The 22805-nt window shown below is 54.4% G+C and overlaps 8 protein-coding genes across 8 annotated transcripts; 5 read left to right on the top strand and 3 right to left on the bottom strand.

Annotated features, from left to right (window-relative positions):
* Positions 1 to 70: 70 nt before the first annotated feature.
* E0L32_011019 (uncharacterized protein) lies at positions 71 to 4743 on the bottom strand (the record flags this gene model as incomplete). The annotated part of the gene is made up of 5 exons (XM_031133702.1): positions 71 to 749; positions 820 to 951; positions 1008 to 1454; positions 1507 to 4475; positions 4534 to 4743. 5 exons carry the CDS (start codon positions 4741 to 4743, stop codon positions 71 to 73), a joined length of 4437 nt encoding a protein of 1478 aa, XP_030988742.1.
* A 766-nt stretch (positions 4744 to 5509) lies between these two features.
* On the bottom strand, positions 5510 to 6979 carry E0L32_011018 (uncharacterized protein; the record flags this gene model as incomplete). Its single annotated transcript, XM_031133701.1, has 1 exon — positions 5510 to 6979. One exon carries the CDS (start codon positions 6977 to 6979, stop codon positions 5510 to 5512), a length of 1470 nt encoding a protein of 489 aa, XP_030988741.1.
* An 871-nt stretch (positions 6980 to 7850) lies between these two features.
* On the top strand, positions 7851 to 8273 carry E0L32_011017 (uncharacterized protein; the record flags this gene model as incomplete). Its single annotated transcript, XM_031133700.1, has 2 exons — positions 7851 to 7988; positions 8070 to 8273. The coding sequence occupies 2 exons, from the start codon at positions 7851 to 7853 to the stop codon at positions 8271 to 8273; spliced, it is 342 nt and encodes a 113-aa protein (XP_030988740.1).
* Positions 8274 to 8327: 54 nt separating this feature from the next.
* Positions 8328 to 8618, top strand: E0L32_011016 (uncharacterized protein; the record flags this gene model as incomplete). The annotated part of the gene is made up of 1 exon (XM_031133699.1): positions 8328 to 8618. The coding sequence occupies one exon, from the start codon at positions 8328 to 8330 to the stop codon at positions 8616 to 8618; it is 291 nt and encodes a 96-aa protein (XP_030988739.1).
* Positions 8619 to 9043: 425 nt separating this feature from the next.
* Positions 9044 to 12571, bottom strand: E0L32_011015 (uncharacterized protein; the record flags this gene model as incomplete). Its single annotated transcript, XM_031133698.1, has 9 exons — positions 9044 to 9877; positions 9938 to 10056; positions 10111 to 10963; positions 11014 to 11320; positions 11380 to 11744; positions 11797 to 11886; positions 11941 to 12024; positions 12081 to 12362; positions 12425 to 12571. 9 exons carry the CDS (start codon positions 12569 to 12571, stop codon positions 9044 to 9046), a joined length of 3081 nt encoding a protein of 1026 aa, XP_030988738.1.
* Positions 12572 to 14796: 2225 nt separating this feature from the next.
* On the top strand, positions 14797 to 15627 carry E0L32_011014 (uncharacterized protein; the record flags this gene model as incomplete). The annotated part of the gene is made up of 1 exon (XM_031133697.1): positions 14797 to 15627. One exon carries the CDS (start codon positions 14797 to 14799, stop codon positions 15625 to 15627), a length of 831 nt encoding a protein of 276 aa, XP_030988737.1.
* Positions 15628 to 17637: 2010 nt separating this feature from the next.
* On the top strand, positions 17638 to 19316 carry E0L32_011013 (uncharacterized protein; the record flags this gene model as incomplete). Its single annotated transcript, XM_031133696.1, has 2 exons — positions 17638 to 18064; positions 18130 to 19316. The coding sequence occupies 2 exons, from the start codon at positions 17638 to 17640 to the stop codon at positions 19314 to 19316; spliced, it is 1614 nt and encodes a 537-aa protein (XP_030988736.1).
* A 1163-nt stretch (positions 19317 to 20479) lies between these two features.
* On the top strand, positions 20480 to 22805 carry E0L32_011012 (uncharacterized protein; the record flags this gene model as incomplete). The annotated part of the gene is made up of 7 exons (XM_031133694.1): positions 20480 to 20513; positions 20574 to 20584; positions 20628 to 20690; positions 20757 to 20850; positions 21574 to 21775; positions 21826 to 22101; positions 22173 to 22484. Coding segments are annotated over 7 exons (992 nt in total), but the record flags the coding sequence as incomplete, so codon positions are not given.

The raw sequence follows: 22805 nt of genomic DNA, 5'->3' as shown, positions 1-22805 counted from the left end.
AAAGTGCCGTCCGGGGTTTGGACTGTTATCAAATAAGATTGAGAGAAGTAGTTATGAGCCCCCTACAAGCCTAGTTTCCATTGTGCTTCCTCCCACTGGAAAGCCAAAGCTCCTTGAATCTCGACCCCTCGACATCAAGCAGGCCAGCAGGCCGCCCATCTTCAACGACTCTGCCAGTATCCATCACGACCACTCTGTCAAAGTCCATGACAACATCGAGCCGATGACTGACCATGATAACCGTGTAGCCCTCAAACTCTTCCTTGACGATACTGTGCATCGACCTCTCCGTGTCCTGATCGACGCTGGAGCTGATCTCGTCAAGCAGCAAGATGCCGCCGCTCTGTACATACTTCTCACCTGTCGCGGCTTGGGCGAGTCTCGTTCTGATACGGCGCCGCAGAATGGCGCGAGCCAAGTTGAAAAGCTGTTTCTGGCCCTGCGAGAAGGTGTCTGCCGACATGCCGGCATGGAGACCTCCCCGGTCGCTGACAAAGTCCCACAGGCCAATTCGCTCGAGGACGGACTGACATTCGTTGTTCGTAGACACGCTGTATGGGTCAAGGTTCGCGAGAAAGGATGTGCCGTCTGGAAGGAAGACTGGCTCTTGAGGGACGGCGATGATACGTTGCCTGAGTGTCGCTCGGTCGATTTTCCGTAGTGGTATTCCGTCCATGCTGATAGAATCAATACACGATGGAAGAGGATCCAGGAGACGTAGTAGTAGCAGGATCATCGATGACTTGCCACTGTAGGAGGATGAGAGAGTCAGCTCAATCAAGGCAGTCTGTGGATGTGTTGAGGACGCTGCTGACTTACCTGCCGCTTCGGCCACAAATTGCAATTTTATCCCCCGGATTTACGGTAAGATTGACGTCGTTGAGGGCCAGGTCAGTAGTGTCCTCTTGGGGCTTACTTGTGTCCGAGTCTGCGTCACTCAAGAGATCACTCCTACAATGCCTGTTAGCCCCATTCCCGAGATGCTCGAGGAAGAGAACGTCACGCACCGATACGCCGCAGAGGCGCCTTTGATCTCGATAAAGCCTCGCTGCGGCCACTCCACCGGCGGAACCACATCCTCCCCTTCTTGATCCTCGGGCTTGACCGTGTCGCTGAAAGTCTTGAGTCGGCTCACGGCGCCGATCGACGTCTCCAGTGCCGTGTACATTTTGACCATCCATGCGAGGACCTCTCCAAACGTCATCAGAGAGACCAGACTGGCACCGGTGAACGCCGTGTTCGAGCGCGTCTGCGTGGCAAGTGTCACCACGAGAACGGCAAGGACAGCTACTACGAGCTGGAGGATAAAGCCGAGCCAGCGCTGAATCATGGCGAGTAGATATGCGGGCCTCTGAGACGTGTCCAGGAGATGACTGTTAAGTCTAATTCCATGTGACACCCAGCCAAAAGCTCGGAAGGTCCCAAGACCCTTGATGGTGTCGATGAAGTGAGAGCTGATGTTGTTAGCGAGAGCTAGTGCCGTTGAAGGATATTCGCAATGCCTACTAAAGTGGGCTTTTGGCCTCAAGGTCAAGCAGACGCACCTGGCGAGAGGTGCGCAGGTAGAAACGCTGGATCACAAACAGGGCGATAACCAGGAATGGATATGTGATGACAAGAAAGGGCGATGATGTTGCAATGACGGCTGCCAGGCCGATGGCGGCAAAGGTCTCAAAGGAAATGTTGACAAGGGCCATCGGCAACTCTCCATCAATCAGCGTCATGTCTTGTGAGAAGAGATTGGTGACCACCCCTGTATCCGTGGTCGTAAAGAATGCGAGAGGTGCCGTCATCACTGCCCGTAGCGCCTCCTTGTGCAGCTTTGAACCGGTGATGGCGATCAGCACCCGGAAACATATGAAGCTCATACAGAAGAGGGAAAAGAGCGTCATGACTTGGAACAATGCGTACAAGCCGAGATACATGGCGTTTGAGTGTTTTGGTTGAGGCGAGGCGACATCCTCTGACCAAAACTTCAGCCACACCGTGGTGAAGTTGTAAAAGAATCCCCAGCCCGAGCCGAACACGAAGAAAGCCAGCTTGATCGGGAGGTTGATTCGCGCAAAGTAGTGCTTGTAGACCGCTGTATCTCCCAGCATCCTCGACCTCTCTTGGGCCTGGGCCTGCTGCGCTACTGCCTGCTTCGAGCTCTGAGAGAGACTTGGCTTGCTGCTATCTCGCAGTATCTTGGCTTGCTTCTCGCTCGTGGCAGAAGACTCTGTCACCCCAAGCGTTGAAACATACTTCTCGTTGGCCATGAGCTCCTGGAAGGTTCCCTGCTCTACAATGTTGCCATCTGCCCCGAGAGCGATAATGTGGTCGGCAGCTGGGAGGTGGCGGACAGAATGCGTGCAGAGGACAACGGTCGCCCCTCTTTGCCTGAGAATCCCATCCGGGCCAAATACTCTCCTGAAGACTTGTTCTTCTGTGTCGGCATCCAGACCACTAAGCGTATCGTCAAATAGCAGCAGTACGCTCTCCAAATACAGAGCCCGAGCAATCGACACCCGCTGTTTCTGACCACCACTCAATGAGATGCCATTGCTTCCGATGCGTGTTAGATCTCCCTGGGGAAGAAGAGCCAGATCAGGGAGCAATACGGCGGCTTCAATGACTTGGTTGTATCTGATCTGGTCGAAACTGCTGGTGCCGATGATATTGTCCCGAAGTGTCGCATTTGTCAAGTAGGGCGTCTGATCGCAATACCCAATCTTGCCAATGAACGATGCTACGCTGACTTGACCCTCCAAGATCGATAGCTCCCCGAGCAGGGCCTTGCACAATGTTGATTTGCCGGAGGCGACAGGACCAATTACAATTGTGAGCCGAGAGGCGGGGATCTCGAGGCTGACATTCTTGAGGATGGTCTTGTCCGAATCATAGCCGAAACTACCGTTTGATACCTTCAGTGCTACGTCACGTTTGCCAGAGTCCAAGTCGGCAGCGCGAGCTTGCTGGTGCGAGAGTGCATCTGGTAGCCGGAAATCGACCCTTGAACCCGTCTCCAGGAATGTCTGGATCCGGCCGAAGCAGGTCACTGACGCAATAAGTCCGGGAACCATCTGGAAAAGCGTAGACAGTGGGTTTGCCAGGAGCAGAATAAATGAAATGGACGTGAAGATCGTGGTGATATCAAGTGTCCGCGAAGCAAACGCAAAGGTCAAGACGGGCGAGATGCAGAGAGGAGTGTAACCAATGACAGCAGACAACACGCCGATCAGTCGAAACCTGCCTCCCACCGCGATCTCCTCCGTTCTCATTTCTTGCACCGAGTCCTCTACGGCAGAAGAGAGGCCGGAGATCCGGAGATGCTTCATCTGGCCGATAACGCTGGACGTCAGGCCAACTCTCTTTTGTATCTTTTCCATCCAGGCTTTCTGTCTCGGTCCCGTGATCCTTCCTAGAAAGGTTGAGCAAACGATACAGAACGCCACGACGACCAGCGAGGCCACGGAAGCGACGCCGACTTGACGGGACAGAAGCCAGCATGCCAAGGCGACCTCGATGACATTGGCCCAGAACTCGTGCATATTCAGCAGTCCTCGAAGGATGCGCTCCGTATCCGTACTCATCAGTGTCAGAGCAGCAGAGTCGTCCGCAGCCGATGCCTTGGCCTCGGTGGTTTTGCGGTAGATCAGGTTGACCAAGACGCCGCGCAGCATGTACATGGTGCGCTCTTGGTAGTACCAGTAGAAGGCCTCTGATACTGCGATGCCAGTGTAGATTAGGACGGCCGCGCCGATGAGGCCGATTCCAATGTTGTGCGTGGCCGAGTCTTGCTTTTGCTGGAGATAGTGCAGAAGTGTGTTGATGAGAAATGGCTGGCAGAGCTGAAAGGCTGACTGTGCTATTCTTGGTCCAACTGGGAGAAGGAAAGGCACGGCTAGAGCCTTGGCTGTGGATCGAATCAACGCATACTTCTGACCCTTGAAATGAGAAGGTACCACGCGGCCTTCGGCCAGTGCATCTAGGGCCTCGGAGACCATATTGCTGTCGAGAGGGTACAAGTCATCCAGGACGAGGACCTTCTTGTAGCCTCGGAGGAACAACTCGTTCAACCACACAAAAGCACCTAGGCCGAATACACCCGTCGTTTCCTCGGGGCTGTGCTGCTTCGCATCCCATTGGATCCACTTCGTTTTGTGTGTTGACTCGGTCAGGAGAAGGACAGCCTTGACAACGACGCCGGTGGTGAACAAGCGGCAATAGGTGAACTCATCCGGGTTGCTTGACGCCAACCACAGCGTCCGCGTCTGTACGACGTCAAACAAGATCGTCAGAAATAGGTAGCCATTGAGAAGTATTGACGGTCGTGGGGACCGCGAGTGCTCAAGAGACGATAGCGCCGCGATGGAAAGTGAAGACAGCAAGGTGAGGGCATTCGACGAGATGAGGAATGCTTGGAACCGACGGGCACGGGTGGCACTGAGCACAAGCAGTGACAGCTGGAGAACAGCATATACAAGAACTGCAGCCTACATTACGATCCGTTAGTGTCCTTCATTGCCCGACCGAGGCGGTCGTACTGCATACCAATTTGGTGTACTTCAAGCCAGCCCCGGCGACGATGGATGGCCGGCGAGTCAAAAAGGCGATGCGCGAGAGGGACACAGCTGTGAAGATGGAGGCAGGCAGGAGGACCATAAAGATCTGCTCGAACTTGATGGTGAAATCAAAGTCGCCTCTGCATCCTCTGACAGCCGGCCCAAATGCCTCGTCGTTGAGACATCCGGTGAAGTCCATGGCCGAGCTGAGAGCGGTGTCAAGTCAAGCGAGTCGACGAGTTTGACGGGATTGATACAATCGAGACAATTCTGATTCTTGACTAAACATCCCGAACTGTCAGAACAGTGCACGACGATTGGTTATATCTGAGCAATGGAACAGCGGACCACGGCGTCGAGTTGCTCCAGATGCAGATACACAGATGCAGAACGTGGTGACGCGGTTGCCTGGCGCTCCATCGATGGCACCCTTGGACGAGTCTGCAAGGCAGATGCATTTCGTCGATCGACGAACAAAGGGGGGTTAATAAAGACCAACCAAGGCCTGGGATTTGCGACTAGGAATCCTTCCATACTCTCAAAAGAAGCTTTGGGCGCCGCATGCTTGTTTCTTTTTGGATGTTGTGGGGGGCTGTACGGAGTAGATACCTACAAGTAATGCTAGACACATGCTAGACAGGGATTTGGCTGACAGACTCGCCCACCTTCCTATCTCGGAGGACGTGTCAGCGCGGACGACGCAGACGACGCAGAGACGCGTTGCATCAAAGTTGAGAGTCAGAGTCATTGCTTGGCTGTTTTCCATCTTCACCTCATGGGTATTCACTAAGTCATGATGTGTTGTCGAAGAATCCAGATCAGTCGCCGATGATCGTCACAAAGTAGGCTCTCGATGCGAGAGCCTTTGCCAAACTTGGCGTTCATTTCTGTTGGTGATTGCATCGCATCCTCACGACCAGGTCACACATGTACATATCTCCCGCCTGGGTCCGCTGGTAGCCGGCTCATTGACATGAGCCCTGTACAGCAGGCAGCCATGAAACTTCTCTTCCCAGCATGTCCAACCCCATCTCTCGTAACCTTCTCTCAGCGCTTTGCCCTTCCTGGGTACCCTGCTTCCCTTTGCCAGCAGCCCTGAACAGGCCCCTTCTCCCAGCCTCGATCCTCTTGACCGCATCCATGCTCACGACCAGTGCGCTGTCAAACTCCTTGAGCCGCTCGGTTTCTCCCAGTGTTGCCAGCGCCGCAAGTCCCAGGTACGCATGATAAATGTCCGGCGGGCCCTTGGGATGCTTGGCAAAGCCCCCAATGAGGTGCTGCGTCTTCTCCATCAAGAAGCGGCGCGCTGCCTCTGTGGGTACCAGACGTCGTTCCGGGTCGTCGTCGAGTCCCAGGATAGAAAGGGTGCCGCCGACCCACCAGGTGTAGCATGTGTCGGCAACCTTGTTGCAGCGCCCGTTGAAGCCGGCATACTTGATCTCAGAGGCACCGACAGTGTCCGCGAGGCACGTAGGCTGAGCGAAGTTGTCTTCCTCATTGTCCTCGGCCTCCTCCGCTTCCTCCAGATATTCAAATGGCCTGGATGCAAGCCATTCGGTCAGAGCCGGTTGATCGGCAATAGCACGGCGTAGAATGGCGCCGTCGTGGGAAGCCGTGCTGTTCTCTGCTGGCCGGTCTAGCAGCGATAGTGCTGATATGGCGCAATATGCGTAGCCTGCGTGACTCTCGTGGTGTGACGTCTCCGCGAAGCCGCCATCGTATGTCTGCCCTTGCCGTATGTGCCCTATCAGGGACTCTACGTTGATATCCTCCACCCAACCGCTACCCCCCGGCCTGATATCGCCCCGGAGCATCCACCGGATTGCGGCAGCGAGGTAGCAGTATCGTGTGTCGCTCCCTCCAGCCACGACCCATTTGTTCTTTGTCCGGCCCTGCGCCTGTGCCGGCACGTCGTACAGGACCTCGCCAAAGCTGCCGTCGTCGCGTTGTAACCTCCTTAGCCAGTCCAGAGTCTCTGCCCGCCGCACGCCGCTGAAAGCGGACTCTGCCGCGCTATCCTCGGCCACCAGGGCCAGCAGCACGAGTGCAAAGTAGGTCGCAGCGACATTGGCCGCTCCAGAGTTGGCAGTCTCGGGTTTGCGGGCCTCAGCGTCCCACCCTTCATAGTCCTGCGGTCGCAGCGCATGCGTCGGAGCTCCGCAGAAGCCGCCTCCGGGGTGTTGGCACGAGAGGACCCATTCCCGAATGCGCAATCGATCTGAGGGGGTTATGGAGGCGGCCTTGGGCTTGTCCGAGGGTGCAGGCCCGGCGGGACTTGTGGAGGTCGGAGAGAGGAGGTCGACGGCGGCGACAATGAAGCAGCCAAGGGTCATGCGGATGCTGTCGTTGCTGGTGTACTGGTGGGGGAGCACGCTGCGCAGGCATCGCTGCCAGTACCGCAGGTGGCGCTCATTGTCCAGCGGCGGCGTCTCCATGATGCTGAATAGGTAGAATTCAGAAAACGGAATGCTCTTAAATGTCCAGCATCCCCCCGAAATGGGGGTTGTCGTTTAGAGAGGTCTGCATTGCGAGGGCATCTGATAGCTGCAGTCGAGAAACATTTGACGAAAAGTATGACCACTCGAGCTCGAGCTCAGCTTCAATTGGAAGAAGCTCACCCCCCGGCTGAAGGTCCACAGGTTCCCTGGCTCGTGCGGCCACACCCGCCATCCCGAAACCCAGAGTGTGACGGCACCCACTAAAACAACAGCGCTCCCTCTCTGATGGAGGGTTCTGTAAGGGGCAGGAGCCATCTGTAGGCCTGATGGACATAAAAAGGGCCAAAGTCTTAGCTTGATTGTCTCTCTCTCTACACATCAATCAAGCATCACTACCAGTCTCTCTTTTTCAGTTCCAAGGTGACAGGATTGGACCTGGGCCGCCTGGCGATAAGTGAGTGCATTGACGTGTTCGATAAGGCCTCCAGCTCCAGGGTTCTGATGGTGTCCGACATTTTCGACACTCTGGGCACACGACAGGCACGCAAACGAACGGACACACCTCGCTTCTTGTACAAGCAGCCAACCCCGACGCTCTTTTCCGCTTTTCACATTATTCAGACTTGGAAAGACACTTCCTTGCGCGTCAACATCAGGTTGAGCACGATATACCGACACTAGAATACATACTGTCTCAGGAACCCACATCCTTGCTCAAACAGCAGCCGGCCCCTCTCTCTCGATCGACCCAACACTGCCTCGCCTGGCGACTGCCTACACTTTTGGACATCTCCATCTTTGACGCAGCCTGGTCTTTCTCGTCGGACATACACGAAACGACATATATCTGCCTGGACATCGACACACCATGGCGCTCATATCCGCAAAGACCATCATCACCTCCATCTCCCTCTTCCACATCACCCTGGGCTTCTTCTTCCTCACCAACCCCGTCACCGTTGCCGACCAGTCTCTGGTCTGGGTTATTGGCGAGGCCATGGGCATGGTGCGTTCTTTGCCCGCTGCTGCTGCTGCTACTACTACTGCCCCGACCACTAAACTCTCCTGCTGAGTCTTTCCATCATAGCCCTACTCGCGCAACTTCGAAACCCAGTCTCCCGCACTCGCCTTCCTCGCCGTAGGCCTCGCCTTCTTCGGCATAACCGACCTCGCGTCCTTTGGCCTGCCTGAGGAGGTCTGCCTCGTGCAACACTGGGGTGTACAAGGCATGTCTCACCACCCACCACCGGCTTGCTGCCCTTTGAACATCAGCCCCGCGATACCATACTAACTTGTTGTTCTCCGCAACCTCTCAAACACAGCCCCTCTGCGCTTCGCCCTCTCCATGTCTCTCGCCTTCTACGCATTCGTCTTTGGGCCTTCTTCGCCGCTCTACCAAAACGCCTCGTCTACGCGCGGCCGCTTCACTCACCCTTCCGCGACGCACCGCCCGTCTGGCTACCGCGCCGCCTCGTGGGGCGGCGACAACCTCAAGAACCGCGTCTTCTTCACCTTCGTCTTCGTCGAGGCCATCTCGTGGTTCTGGATCTGGGTGACGCTCAAGGAGGAACGGCGCGAGATCCTGACGCGCAAGGCCATGAAGAGGCGCGGCAGCCACGGGCACACCCCTTTCTAGATCCGTAGTCGCGGCTGGGTTTGCGACCGTGGACAGCGGAGACTAGTCTGCAGTTGAGCGGCATCTGGCTGGTTCCCATATGCTGCTAGGTCACATGGCGATGTTGGTTTCCCGGAGGGAACAGGAGTCAGCTTGAAGAGCTACATCGCAGGGCACGGGACATAATGGGTACGGCATGGGAAGGAGTTTCTCTGACACGGGTGCTACTTATTTGCATATGATACGAAACGAACATAGAGACGCGAGATACCCCCTTTTCACAGATACGAAAGTCATTTGCATCTCGAAGAAACCGACAGCTTTTGCTCCCTCTACGTGCCTCGTGGCGTGGCTTTTCTCTATCCTGGACACATCTGCTCTCGTCATCCGCCTTGTCAGGCCCATTCAACTCTTGACACCCCCCCTATGCCACGAACCCCCAAACTCTACTCCCACCTCACCATCCCCCACCCCTTGACCCCCTCCCTCCAGCTTTCTAGGACACGCCCAATCCACTCTTCCACAAAGATCTCCCCGCCAACAACCCGCAGCAGCGCATTCGCGGTCTCGTCCCCATTCCCGTTCAGGCCGCACCACTCCTCCACCCGATCCAGCCACCCGCCCTCCCCGAGCCGCTCCTTGAGTGTCCTCACGCTGTCACGCACCTCGTCCGCCGTCTTGCCCCCAAGGGCCTCGAGCCCGCGCATCTCGGCCAGGACCTCCTTGTGCAGATTCGACCGCCCGGACTTGTCGCGCTGGGCCTGCGCCTCGTTGTGTGACAACACAAAGGCGGCGCTGTGCTTGATGGCCAGCGCGGCGTCGCGCAGCGTCGACATGGTGTGCTGGTCCGACAGGGCGTAGAAGGTGCGCGCCTCGGACAGGGGCGGGGTCGGTGTCGATGTTGAAGGAGAGGAAGACGAAGTGGACAGGAAGGCGGCACGGAGGGACGAGAGGGCGGACTTGATGGACGAGGTGAGGAGGTTGAACGTCGAGGGGACGGGGGCGGTGCGGTCTGCCGTCAGGGCTGTTACGAGCGCGCCGGCAAGGAGGGAGAGAATAGTGAAGTAGGACAACTCTGCGCTGGTCAGGTGCGATGGCGTAGCGGCGAGGTGGAGGAAGGTGGTCATCGAGTTGTGCAGGGACGAGAGAGATTCCAGGACAAAGGCGCGGTCCTTGAGGGCAGCGTCGTTTGGCTTGGCGGGCTTGTAATCCTTGGGAGGCTTGTAAGAGATGAGTTCGTGGTATTCTTCAGCCAGCATCGAAAGGTGTGCCCTCGTGTTCTGTGGTGGATGTGTTAGTACAGCGCTCGGTGTGGTCTTCTCAGGGAGTTGCCGACTTACTGAGAGAGGAGGCCCGAGGCGCAGTGACCTGGCCACAGACGGGACATAGGAACTCTCGAGGCTGGGGATGGATCCGTAGTCAATGGCATTTACAAGGGTAGTCGCATCGTCAATCTCAGCTGCGGATTTGATTAGAGACCTGGCAGATCCAGAGTTGATCCAGGCTCACTTACAGAAGATGGGAACATCATCCAAGTCCTCCAGCCTCCCGCCGAAAGCCCTTGCCGCTTGTCGCTCCTCCACTACCGCCATGACACGAGTGCAGCTCTTTCGTAGTCTATCATCGTACTCTGCCATGTCTAAGATACTGCTGTAGCTCCCAGACTGAAACGCATCCCATATTCTGACGGGAGCCGGGTCGCGCAGGGTGCTTGAGTAGTATGATCGCAAAGGTTCTGTCAGAGGTCTGCTGCCGTGAAAGAGCCCGGGGGCGATACTCGATATCCTATCGAAGAACAAAGGGCTCAACGCGTCCTGAATCGTTCTTTTGACATCGAGAGGTGTCCACAGCTGATAGGCATATGACCCGCAGCCGAGAAGCAGATACAGCTGGACCAGCAGGATACGCAATGGAATGTCGTTCGTGTTCCTCTGTAGCTGGGCGTCTAGAAGGACTACGGCCTGGAGCAAAGGTGTCATTTCAACATCTGTCAGAGGGCCAGTGCTAACGATCTCCTGATCTTCAAAAAGGCCAGAAAGCTTCAGAAGGCTAAAGGCCACAAGCAATGCCAGATCAACCCGAGAGTCCTTATCCATCTCGGGGATCTGTTTGACAAGGTCAGAATCGGCGTCGACTACTTCATATGCTGCTATGGCGTCCGATGAAAGCTGTCGAAGACAGGCTGGGCAAGCTTTCCCGACCACCGATTCACATGTTTTGCATTGGTAGCGGAGTATGTGAACGTCATCCGATGGCGCGGCAGTAGAGGAAGTTGGCTGGCCCAGGCTTTGTGGACAGGTGGTCAAGAAGTATCTGAGCTTCAGGGAGAAAAGACGAAGGGTAGTTTTGCGAACGGGATCAGAGTCCTACTCGAATTAGACGATACTGGTCATGAAAAGGGTGCGGGTTCACTGACAGCTTCAAGCATTTTCGGGAGCACCTGATCCAGGAGAGACCTGGTCTCCACAAATGACATCTCCTCCACGTAGCTCCTGAGATCGTCAAACACAGAGCTCTTGTCGAAATGTTTCTCGAGAAAAAGGCAAAGCTGCACTACTCTGGCAGAGGGCTGTGCTGGGTCTGTGCTGGCGGACAAAAGCGTAGGTGGCATTCGGAACGCGATCTCGACCAGCGCGCGACTGATGTTCTTGACATACATCTGGGCAATCTTGGATTTGAACGATGTAAACCGTTGCAAAACGTCCTGGACTACTTCGAAAGCCCTAAACATTGAAATTAGTCCAGTACGGGACGATGGGCGCATCGCCAGCGCGGCACTTACTTGTCTGGGTCACTCTGCTTAGCAGCGGCAGCAATGAAGCTCTTCCAGATTTGCCAGTCCGAGGCGAGGAATGAAGGGGATCCGTCTAGATCTGTAACGCTGAGAACATTCTGGCAAAAGTCGAAGGTCAGGTCCCACCGTTCCCACGACTTGAAAGCGGCGATGGCTTCGAGCAAAAGGTGCTTCTTGCCCTCGTTGAAAAGCTTGAGTGCGCCGATATGCTGGTTGGTGATCTTCTTGACAAAGTCGTCGCGGGCATCCTGCGCCTTGAGGATCTTGTAATAAAGGATGAACTCCTCTTCCTCTCTCATATCGCGATCAGATACAGCGGCGGGCTTGGCCTTGTCTCCTGTCTGCTCGGCTTTCTGGAGAACGGTCAGATGGGTTGGCGGCAACGACTGGGAGTTAATGACCTACCGTTACTGCGATCTCAGACGCTCGTTCTAATTGCTTAACAGCAAGCATTCCATAGATCTTTTTCTTGCTCTCTGGGCATTGCGGACTCGTCTAGGCTTGTCAGAACCATTGCACGCTGGCGTCAGAAGGGCGGGTTGGGCTCACAGAGAGGAGGTACGTGAGCGCTATGCTCCAGTACATATATCTCCTGTCGCTTGCATTGCCAGACTTGTCAAGAATAGCTGCGATCTATCGAGTATCAGCGCTGCGTTCAACGCATACCGAGCCAGGTAAAGGCGGCCTACCTGCTGAGCATTGACAAGATCCCACTGGCCGAGACAAGCTTGAAGGCAAGAAATTCCCGCTAAGCTCCTGGGATTGGCCTTGACCCATCTCGATCTCAGTACGCCGAGGGTCTCTGCGTAGTCCAGAGGCGGCTGTGCGTCACGGCATGCCCACTCGTAGAGTTCCAAGGCCTCGACGTCTTTCGGCGTAGTGCCTTTGCGCACCAGCACATCAACGGCGACAGCAGCGGCACACCGCTCGGTCAACGACTCGAGCTGTGACTCGGCGCAGACCTTGACAGCCTAGGAGGAGAGTGTTAGATCACATATGACCAATGCAGTGGACTTAGGGGCAGGCGTTGAACCTCGTAGTAGGGGTCGTTTGTGCTCTTGGCCCGCTTATCAGCCAGCCTGACGACGCTGGACCAGTTGCCGTCACTAAAGGCCGTCTGCAGCTGCACATCGACAGATTGCTTCAAGGCCGGTCTGTAATACCGGCCATAGGAAGACATGGCGGCGGCAGGACGAGGGCGGATGGTGCAAAGATTTGGACGTTGCTGGCAGGCTGCATGTGGGATGTGGGGGTTTTCTCTAGGCGATGCGAGGGGCACGCTGGAGGGGTCTCAGCGCAAAATGCACGATGAAATCCGGCGGATTCGTGCTCTCCAAAACGCTCGGGGGAACTACTCCTTTACAGTCACAATTCAACCTACTTTATCCCTAGAGGTCGACCGACATTCGTTTCAGATGTGGCTCAAGGAGTTTGCTGCAAGTGTGATGATATTCCAAGAGCCCAAAGCCTCATCAGTGCATTCAATTCCTCCGGCAGCGATGGTGCAAATTTTGGAGCCCGGTCATCCAATGGTGGAGCTCTCTGGATCCGTCGAGCGATGGCCACGGATGGATTCATTGACGGGCGCAACTGAGCCAATTACATGTTCTCGATGACATCTCTTGCACGCGGTACTGTCAGTCAACTATCAAGACTTCTGGGGCCCTAAAAGGTTTTCCTTTCGGCAGACGGCGCGCCCGACCTGCGCAATCTAATGTCGAGCCTCCCTCATCATCTCGACAGAGTTGGACCAGTCTCGAGAGCTATCTTCACCCTGTGCACGCCCGGTTCTGAAAGACTTGAGCACGAACAGCTCTAACGGTAGCATCACAACATCATACAAAGTATTCGCACGGGTTGTATTCGGCCCCTGGTTCCCTGGTCAGCGGTACTGGGACCGTCCCACGCACACTGCTTTAAAAAGGGCCAGCTTGGCCGGCAGCCCTTGACTGGATGGACACTTCCGTCTCCTAAATTTCTCCACGCCTGGTTGGTATCTTCTCGTCGTCTAGTATTATACATATGATACATATGTTCGTAATCATACAGGGTGCAGGGTTTCGTGACAGTGAATGGGTAGGTCGAACGATCAGCTCGGGTCGAGTGATATGGGGGTTTCAAAAGAAGCCTTTCCCGTCCTTCTTACGATCTTCTCTTCGTTTGTCGATCTAATGAAAGAAGTTAGATTCGGCAATCAGCAGGAATAGCGCCAAGTCTGGACATTGCGTACCCAGTATTTCTTGCAGTCACGATAGGCTCTGTGATCAAGCGGTCAGTGTCAGCGCCGCGCCGCGCATGGCCTACTGGGCATGAGAGACACAATTTCGAGCGTACTGGAAGTAGTCTTGACACATGGAGCGGTCTCCGCCGTTCCGATGGAGACACTTGATGCTTCTATTCGCAGCCTCCTGGCAGGGATCTAGGAATTCGCTCTTGGACTTGCTGTTGGGCGCACAGGTCAGCGCGTGGGGTTCTGAAGAAAAGTGCGAGAGTGCAAATGTATCATCGCCTTTTCGGAATGTAGGGCGGTGAAGGGGATGGTGCGGTACAGGTGGATTGCGCGACGTACGTCTCAAACTTGTTCTTGACTTCGTGATTCCACGGGTCCTCGCCTCCTCCCTGTGCCGGCGACGCCATCTCGTCGGCTGTTCACGCGCCTAGGCCAATCTCAAGTACAAAGAAAAGAAGGGACCGAGCAATTGTTTGAGAGGGAAGCAAACGAACTCTGCAATTCAGAGGGATGCACCGCAAGAGAAATGACTAAAAAGAGAAGGTCGAAGCATCGAGCCGGCCTGAGGGCGGCGCGAAAAGTCGACTGATTGATTTGATGACGGTGGTCGTTATCTATGATTAGATAAGAGATAACTGCGGGAGCGACCAACATGCACATGCACCAGGGATAGGTACCTTAGGTAAGGTACCTAGACCAGACACGCACAGACACCTACGGAGTACAAGTACATGTATTAAGTCGTACCTGCTGCAGGCTCACTTACACGCGGAAGTCACCTCCCACCTGACCACCCCAACAGCAAACAACAGCCAGGATGAGGCCTCAACCACCTGCTTCCATCAAAGCATTCATTCTTTCGCTTGCCTCACTGACCTCACCCTGTCGACAGTGGATTTCCATCTTCTCCAGCCATTTTGAGACCCAGCCCCGTCATTGTACCTTTTCCCTCCGAACATCCTCAAACTTCCCCGACACCGAGACCTCCGGTTGACTCGGGGACCCGTCCTTTCTTCATGGAGCTCAATGTATAGGATGCATTTCAGAATCTCCCAGGCTTTGATTTCTCGCAAGTTGACCGCCCGCAAGATCTCGAACAAGCTTCGGGTTGGCTTCGAAACAAGTCCTACAGCGCACCCGAAGCGAATGCGGATGAGCGCCTCGCAAATAACGCCATGGTCCTGGTACGCGCCTTTCTTCACTACCACCGCTGTTACCATGAACCCGATTTTTGGCAAGGTCTTGTTGCCTGGCCCAAGAAACGCCACAATCTTGGGCCTGAAGCCGCCCAAGCCCTCCACTATTGCCTCGTCGCTGGCCGCAGTGCATATATGCAGGGGGCAAATACCGAACAAGAATCTCCTCTGACCCGCATCCTTGATCAATGGATCTGTTCGCTCGCCAAGGTCACTCAACATCCACCTACCGTGCCCGATGCAAAGGCAAGACAGCTCTTGCGTGAAGATTGGGCACGTCTCCTACGAGAAGGGCATCTCAGCCAGCTCGCAACTCGTGAGCGTCCCTGGCGGCCAGCTAAGTCAAGCCCCGTGGCAAACGAACGGCAACGTCAGAAAGAAGACGGAGATGACGACAAGGAGCCTAAAGACGACCCTGCCATGAAATCCAAGCAGCTCAAGGAGCCCAGGAGTAAGCATCTCTTCTCAGATCGTCTCGGACAAATGGAGACGGTGACAAGCGGCATGAATACTCGCATTGAAGTATTGCGGGATGAGCTTGTTGAACAATTCGCCCGCCGAAACAAAGATGTCGAGGTCGTAAAAGGATGGCATCAGGAGCACGATTTGACCATTGCTTCCCTCAGTCGATTGATCGTGGGACTGGAGGCCCGTCTGGAGAACGCTGAGAGAGAGCTGTTGCTCGTGCGGAAGGAGCTGGACGAGCACATCAGCGGCTACTGCAATGGGACGAAGCAGGTTGCCCCTGCCCAGCGATCAAGACCATCAACTGGAGGGTTTCAGAGAGGACAACGACCCGCCTGGTCCTAGAGACTTTTCCTTTGCCAACGTTTCTCCAGCGGATAAATCCGACCAAAACAGGAATTTTCCCGATGGACGAGGCTTTTGACTAGGCGTTGTGTCTATCATGGAATGTCTTTCTTATTTTCAGGCAGAGGGGTCTGGCTTCGATTAAAAAGGAAAGACTTCTCATTACGTCGTTGCTTCCAATTCATTGTTGAAATGGACCATTCTACTGCCTACCTAGCTTTGAGCCACTTGATATCCTTGTATCAACAGAAGGTACGAAGTACCTAGATTCTGGTGGTGGATACTGGCGTCGACCTGCTAGTACTTGTAAGCTAGGGGGCATCAGGTGGGCCATTCCATTAGGTAGTCAAGCAGAAAATAATTTCAGTCAATCATTCATCTGCTACGTGCAAAAGTGCGGTCGTGCATAGAAAGGGGTGCTGCTAGTTATGGCGAGAAGCAGAGAGGTAGCAAGGCTGTGGAGATAGCAACAAAAAAAAAAGAAGAAAACGTACAACACCAGGCATTCGCTGGTCGTCACCGACCCAACTACTACTCCGGCGATTGGCAGCTTATCTATGGGAGAGCGGACGGGATCCCGAGTTTTCTACCATCTATGGCCGTACGTGGATGAGTTCCGAGTGGGTTTGGTATATAGCTAACCCCCTATGCCCAAGCCAGAACTGAACCAGCAGGATATGTGGTGGTTGTGAAGAAAGGTACATCTTCAAGTCCACAATCCCATCTAGATATTCAGCGGAAACTATCATGGCAAACTCAACCGCAAGACCTCAAGAAATGTCAATGATGACGATGTCTTGACAGACAATACGCAGAAAGCGCTCAGCGGATGGATTGAGACAGCATGCTTACCCAAAATGCTGGCTACGAAGGGACGCTTTACATAGGATACTTGGCTCCAAGAGTCATCGGTATTCATGATATTGGTGCAAAGAACATCGCCGTACATTGCTTTCGAACAGTATCCATCTCTGTCAGCAACTGAGGCAGGCGGCCGAAAGCCGAGGAACGAGCATCCAACAGGGGAGACATCTCCATCATACGCACATGGCTAACTGAATATCATGACAAACTCAATATCTTTGTACGTCCCTGGTGATTAGCCAGTACCTTCTGACTCGATTGGAGCTACAGTATGTTTTATATTTGTCTCTAGAGAAGCGGTGTGCTTGCCATCACCGATGGTATGGGAACTGGCACATGTATTCAACCTGAGTATGGTCTTGTTCAGACAAGAGTCTCTTATAGATCGAGCTGAAGGTTGATATATTTTCATTTCGTCACAGGTTTCCGAAAGGGTGCTCCTGGAAGTGTCCAAGCGACAACATAAACAAAGATATGCTCTTATGAAAGACGACGATATGGGACTTTATTGACGATAATGTTGATATTAATATATAAGAGCGAACAACTCAGCATTATTCCTTGTCAATGCTTCGGTCGTTGGGGATGGGCGGCAACGTGGTATCGACGGAATAAGAGCTGCCAAGATGATGCTACCTCAAGGGCCCGGAAGAAGTCGATTCGGGGCACCAGAATCGAAACCCGAGACCCTCTAGACTACGCTTGGCCTAATGTGCCATCCACTTTCGGGCGCGCCCGAGACGCCGCCACCTGGATAAGCATTTATCCAGCTGGGATCCTGGTGTAATGAGGAAATCACCGAGACTAGCTTCACTAGCAAAGACTGTAGCGCACTCGCGACCTGGCTGTTGAAGGGGAGGAGAGTTTAATAGCGCTGCGGCAAGCGGCATCGGGGTCGGTATTTGGGGGCCCCATGGGGAGAGAACTTTTCCAGATCATCAATGTCGAAACCAGGTCGCTTTGATTGCTCGACTTCGACAGACTCCGTCTAGTGAGGAGACAAATGGTGTGTGTATATGAAGAGAGGACGAAGCGAACAAGATTGAAGATCTTGTCACTCTACTCTTTGCCCACTTCAAGATCAGCACGGGCTTCGAAAAGAAGAAAGCTCTGAAACTGTCGAAGCTTTTCCTTCAACTCAGCAACATGACGCTCTTGGCACTCCAGGAAGACAGGCCGACGCCCAGCAATGTGTACAACTGGCGAGTCTATGTCTCTGCCATCATTGCTTCATTCGCGGCATGCACAATAGGCTACGACTCTGCCTTCATTGGCACGACGCTGGCATTGCCTTCCTTCAAGACTGAGTTCAAGTTTGACTCGTACACCGACGAAGGTAGAGCCTTGCTCTCGTCCAACATCGTTTCTGTCTACCAAGCCGGAGCCTTCTTCGGCAGCCTGTTCGCCTATGCCTCTAGTTACTATCTCGGACGGCGAAAGTCGCTGATCCTCTTTGATCTGGTCTTCCTTGTGGGAGCCGGTGTCATGCTTGCTGCCAGCGGCGACCGCGGAATTGGTCCCATCATCGGGGGTCGTGTGCTAGCAGGTATCGGTGTTGGCGGAGCATCAAACCGTACGTGGATTCTGGTAGACGTGTTCCATCTCTGACTGGACAATGGACTGACATCATCCGACCAGTGGTTCCGATTTACATTTCCGAGATGGCCCCTCCAGCCATCCGCGGACGACTTGTTGGCATTTATGAGATGGGCTGGCAGATTGGCGGTCTGGTGGGCTTCTGGATCAACTACGGCGTGAACACGACAATGGCACCATCTCACAAGCAGTGGATCATCCCCTTCGCCGTGCAGCTCATCCCGGCCGGTATTCTGCTCATCGGTGCCTTGTGGCTGAAGGAGTCTCCTCGATGGCTGTTTATGAAGGGCAGAAGGGAGGAGGCCATGAGCGTCCTCTGCTGGGTTCGCAACCTCGAGCCATCGCACATCTACATGGTGGAGGAGGTCCAGTTCATCGACCACGAGATCGAGCGCTTCCAATCCGAGATGGGCGCCGGTTTCTGGAAGCCATTCGCCGCCTTGAAGAAGTCGAGCGTGCAGTGGCGGTTCTTCCTCGGCGGTATGCTGTTCCTCTTCCAGAACGGCTCTGGCATCAACGCCATCAACTACTACAGCCCGACGGTCTTCAAGAGCATCGGCATCACCGGAACCAACACCAGCTTCCTCACTACTGGCATCTTTGGTGTCGTCAAGACCTGTGTCACCTTTGTGTGGCTTCTCTATCTGGTAGACCACCTCGGCCGACGCCGTCTCCTCTTCATCGGCGCCATTGGGGGCTCGCTCTGCATGTGGTTCATTGGTGCGTATATCAAGATTGCGGGGACCCAGGCGGCTTCCTCGGGGACTTTGTCATCCGGCGGCATTGCTGCCATATTTTTCTTCTACCTGTGGACCGTCTTCTACACGCCGTCGTGGAACGGCACGCCGTGGGTGCTCAACTCGGAGATGTTTGACCAAAACACGCGCTCCATCGGCCAGGCCTCGGCCGCTGCCAACAACTGGTTCTGGAATTTCATCGTCTCGCGCTTCACGCCGCAGATGTTCCTGGCTATGGGCTACGGCGTGTACTTCTTCTTCGCCAGCCTCATGATCATCTCGGTCGTTTTCGTCTACTTCTGTATCCCCGAGACTAAGTCTATCCCGCTCGAGGCCATGGACAGGCTGTTCAGCGTCAAGCCGATCCGCAAGGCCAACAAGACCATCATGGATGAGCTTCGCGCCGAGGATCAAGACTTTAGGCAGAACGCCGAGGGTGCGCATTTGGATGCAGACGAGAAGGCTGGAACGGCCATGGTGGAGTCGGCCTAGATGACGGAACGATATCTGAGCTAAGAGTTGCATGGCAGAGGACTGATAAGTCACTCATGCTCATTGTGTCAAAGTAGTTGACACATCCTGGGTATAATGCAGGATGATAACTATCAAACTTAATGAGGTAGACAATGTTTCAAACTCAGGGTATTTACAATAAATTATGAATGTTACACTGATGTAATCGCTTATTGTTTCCATCTCGTAGACTTTGATTACTTGTCTATCGATCACATGGGGATTTGAGCAGAAACCCTATTAGAAGAGATCGTGCCTGGACGCTTTAGCTTGCTTGGTCCTCTTGTGAAGTAGCTTGCACTTCTAGCACAGCACCAACTTTTACCTGCAGCACCTTGGCTGGATATATCTTTGGGCTGTTCTTGTATTTGTTGTATCCGTCAACCTTGAGCTGGTGCTCTTCTTACCGTCGCTTGAGTAAGTTAGCTGCCTGCCGCAAATCGAGGTGTCTCGATCCCCAAGGCAATTTTCCACATATGCTCGGAGCCATCCTTGCTGGCCCATGTCCCTGACTATTGGAAAACATGCGCTTCGAAAAAGAAAAAAAAGGAACACCCGGGACTTAGTGAAAATCCCAACTACATTTGGTCCTGTTCACTTAGACTTCCGATACTTTTCGTCTTTCTATGAGTACCTAGGTATGTCTGGGTTTAGTATCAACACTAGACAGAGCAGAGGTAGCTGTGAAGACGGAGGGCGGAGTTGGTGTCGGAGCTTTTTGCGGTCGTCTGGGCCAGGACCTCAGCAGCAAGGGTTGGACCGTGTTTGGCACCGTGTTTGGGGCAAAGGTACCTACATGTGCAGTGGCTGGCAGCCATCACGTGACTGGAATGGACTCGGGGCCAAATTTTCCCTTCCCGGCCAATTTGGCGATAATTGGTCTGTGCGCCTGCCTAGGATTTCGATATTGCACTGGCGTTTTTGGCGAGCAGGCTAGGCGCGCGTGTTTGCTTTGCATTTTCGGTACCTCACTGTCATCCATCAAACTCCTCGCCATCCATCTTTCAAAACGTCCAACCCTGGTCTCGGAACGCTATCCCCTCCAGAGAATCACATTCAACTCTCACGACATCATGACCGGACGCCATGGAGGCGGTGGTCGCCGGGTCCTGCTGCCCCCCATGTGAGATCGTCCCAGCATCATGACCATCACAACCGTCATCGGGATGATACAGAGTGAGCACGTGCTGACACAATGAACAGTAACCAAGTCTTCAAGCTGCTTCAGACTGCAAGTGCCCCCCCAAGTGAGCTCAGGTGTAGCTTCCTCTACTGACTCTTGCGCCGCAGCATGCTACCGTCAGTGTATGGCTGTACGAGCAGCTCTCGATCCGTATCGAGGGCAAGATTAGGGTGAGTGCCTGCCGCAGACCCTAAGGCCTGACCAGAAGCAACGGGTGATCACTAACAGCGAGATAGGGCTTCGACGAGTTCTTGAACCTGGTGCTTGACGATGCCGTTGCGGTGGGCCAGATCACCAAGACGAGAACGGAGGAGACGAGGGAACCTCTAGGTACGTCGGCGGATCGTTTGCCACGCCCCATCCGGCCTCCCAGGTATCTCGGTACCCATCATGCTAAATCACTTAGGGCGGATATTGCTCAAGGGTGACAACATCACCCTGATCCAGAGCGTTTGAGGAATGGAAATAGAGTGAAATCGGGGCTCGCCGAGACCTGCGGAAGTTCTTCAGGAACAGGAATTGGTTCAATGTCTGCCGACATGATTGCCATGTAACAATCATGTACATGGCAAGCGGTGGATGATGAGCTGGCGTTGGGCAAGGCTGGGAGTAGAACTCATGCGAACCAGAGTTTTAAGACGGGCATTGGCGCAACAGAATCGTCATAAAATTTGAATGCAACCCAGTTCTTTCTTTCATCCTCCACCCCGGACGACGAGCTACGTGGGTTTAGAGGTGTAGTCTGTACCGTAGCACGCCAGGACCTCCTACCCTGCTGTTCTGCGTTGAGCTTGTGAGCATGCTCAGGTTGATGATGCATGTAACCGTGTGATGTGTGCCGTCTCGCACCTACGCCGCCAAAAAAGCTGGGCAGTTTCTGGCGAGCGGGGCGCTAAGGTTGGGCGTGACGTCTACCGCGTTTAGCATGTCCGGGACCCCGTAAATAACGCCACTGTGAATAAGGATCCGTGGATGGCCCAAGTGGCACAGGTAGGTGCATTTGATGCCACGACTCACTCTCACCGCTCCAGCTGAAATCGCATACACGTCCAGACTCCTCGGGCAGCGTCAGACACCACGAGCAGGGCTCACGGCAAGGACTTTACATCCAGTCTTCAATCCGACCATCCGACCTATCACACGCCTTCTTCAATATGGCAAGCAAAGAGAAGGACCAGGCGACAATCGAGCGCGCCAAGACACTGGCCAATGTCCCGTGGTGCGATGACTATGAGAAGATGGTCTCGGGCGTCTTGTATGAACTCCCCTCTTCAGACAAGACAGACGCGCGCTTTGCGGATATAGATCAGCTTCGAGCCGGGACGCTCACCACGGACTTTCTAGGTACAACTGCCAGGCACCGGAGCTGATAGATGGCCGGTTCCGCGCCCGCAGGATGATGCACAAGTACAACACCCATTTTCCGGATGATGCCACGCCAGATTCGCTCCTAGCCGATAGGAAAAAGATGCTTGAGGAAGTCTTTGGCCACGTAGGCAAGGGCGCGTATATAGAACCGCCGATCAACATCGACTACGGCTGCAATGTCTCTATCGGCGACGACTTCTACTCCAACTTCAAGTAGGTGATGGGCCAAGTATGAGGCCATCGAAGATAGGCGTCCTGTTGCTAACGGAGACGTGAACGATCAGTCTTGTCCTGCTCGACTGCGGAATGATCAATATTGGCAACCGCGTCATGTTTGGTCCCTTCGTCTCCATCTTTGCGGCCACGCACGAGACTGGCGTGCAGTCCCGGAGAGACGGCGTCGAGTACGCCAAGCCGGTGACGATCGGTGACGACTGCTGGATCGGAGGAAACACGACTATCATGCCGGGCGTCACTATAGGCAAGGGTTGCACGATCGCAGCAGGCAGCATCGTAACTAAGGATATCCCAGACTTTTCAGTTGCCATGGGATCCCCGGCCAAGGTGGTCAAGAAGGTTGATCCGGTGCCGGATCTGTAAGCAATTCTCACAGCCGTGTAGATATACAGCTATAGATACCGTGAGACGGAAAAAGGCGGTATGCGTGGGTTGAGAAAAATTCAAGTCTAATAGAGGGGGGGTGTTCAAGATACTCGGACAGATTAAAGTTAGAGCCGTGCTTCTCGAGTTTGCTATGCTGTCAAAACGGCCCGACATCCCGGTTCCAGGTGTGTCATTTGATGGCCCTGAACCAGACTAGGGCACAGCTCGCCGGTGACGGACGTGGGGAATAAAACAAACATATCGTCGAGATGGTTGGCTGATGAAGATTTGGGGGGGGGGGGGGGGGGGGGGGG

This window comes from Thyridium curvatum (assembly GCF_004353045.1).
Source record: "Thyridium curvatum strain D216 chromosome Unknown NODE_96_length_147924_cov_78.899118, whole genome shotgun sequence".
NCBI lineage: Eukaryota > Fungi > Ascomycota > Sordariomycetes > Thyridiales > Thyridiaceae > Thyridium > Thyridium curvatum.
The sequence above is the reverse complement of the archived record's forward strand: the minus strand, read 5'-3'. Positions and strand labels throughout refer to the sequence as shown.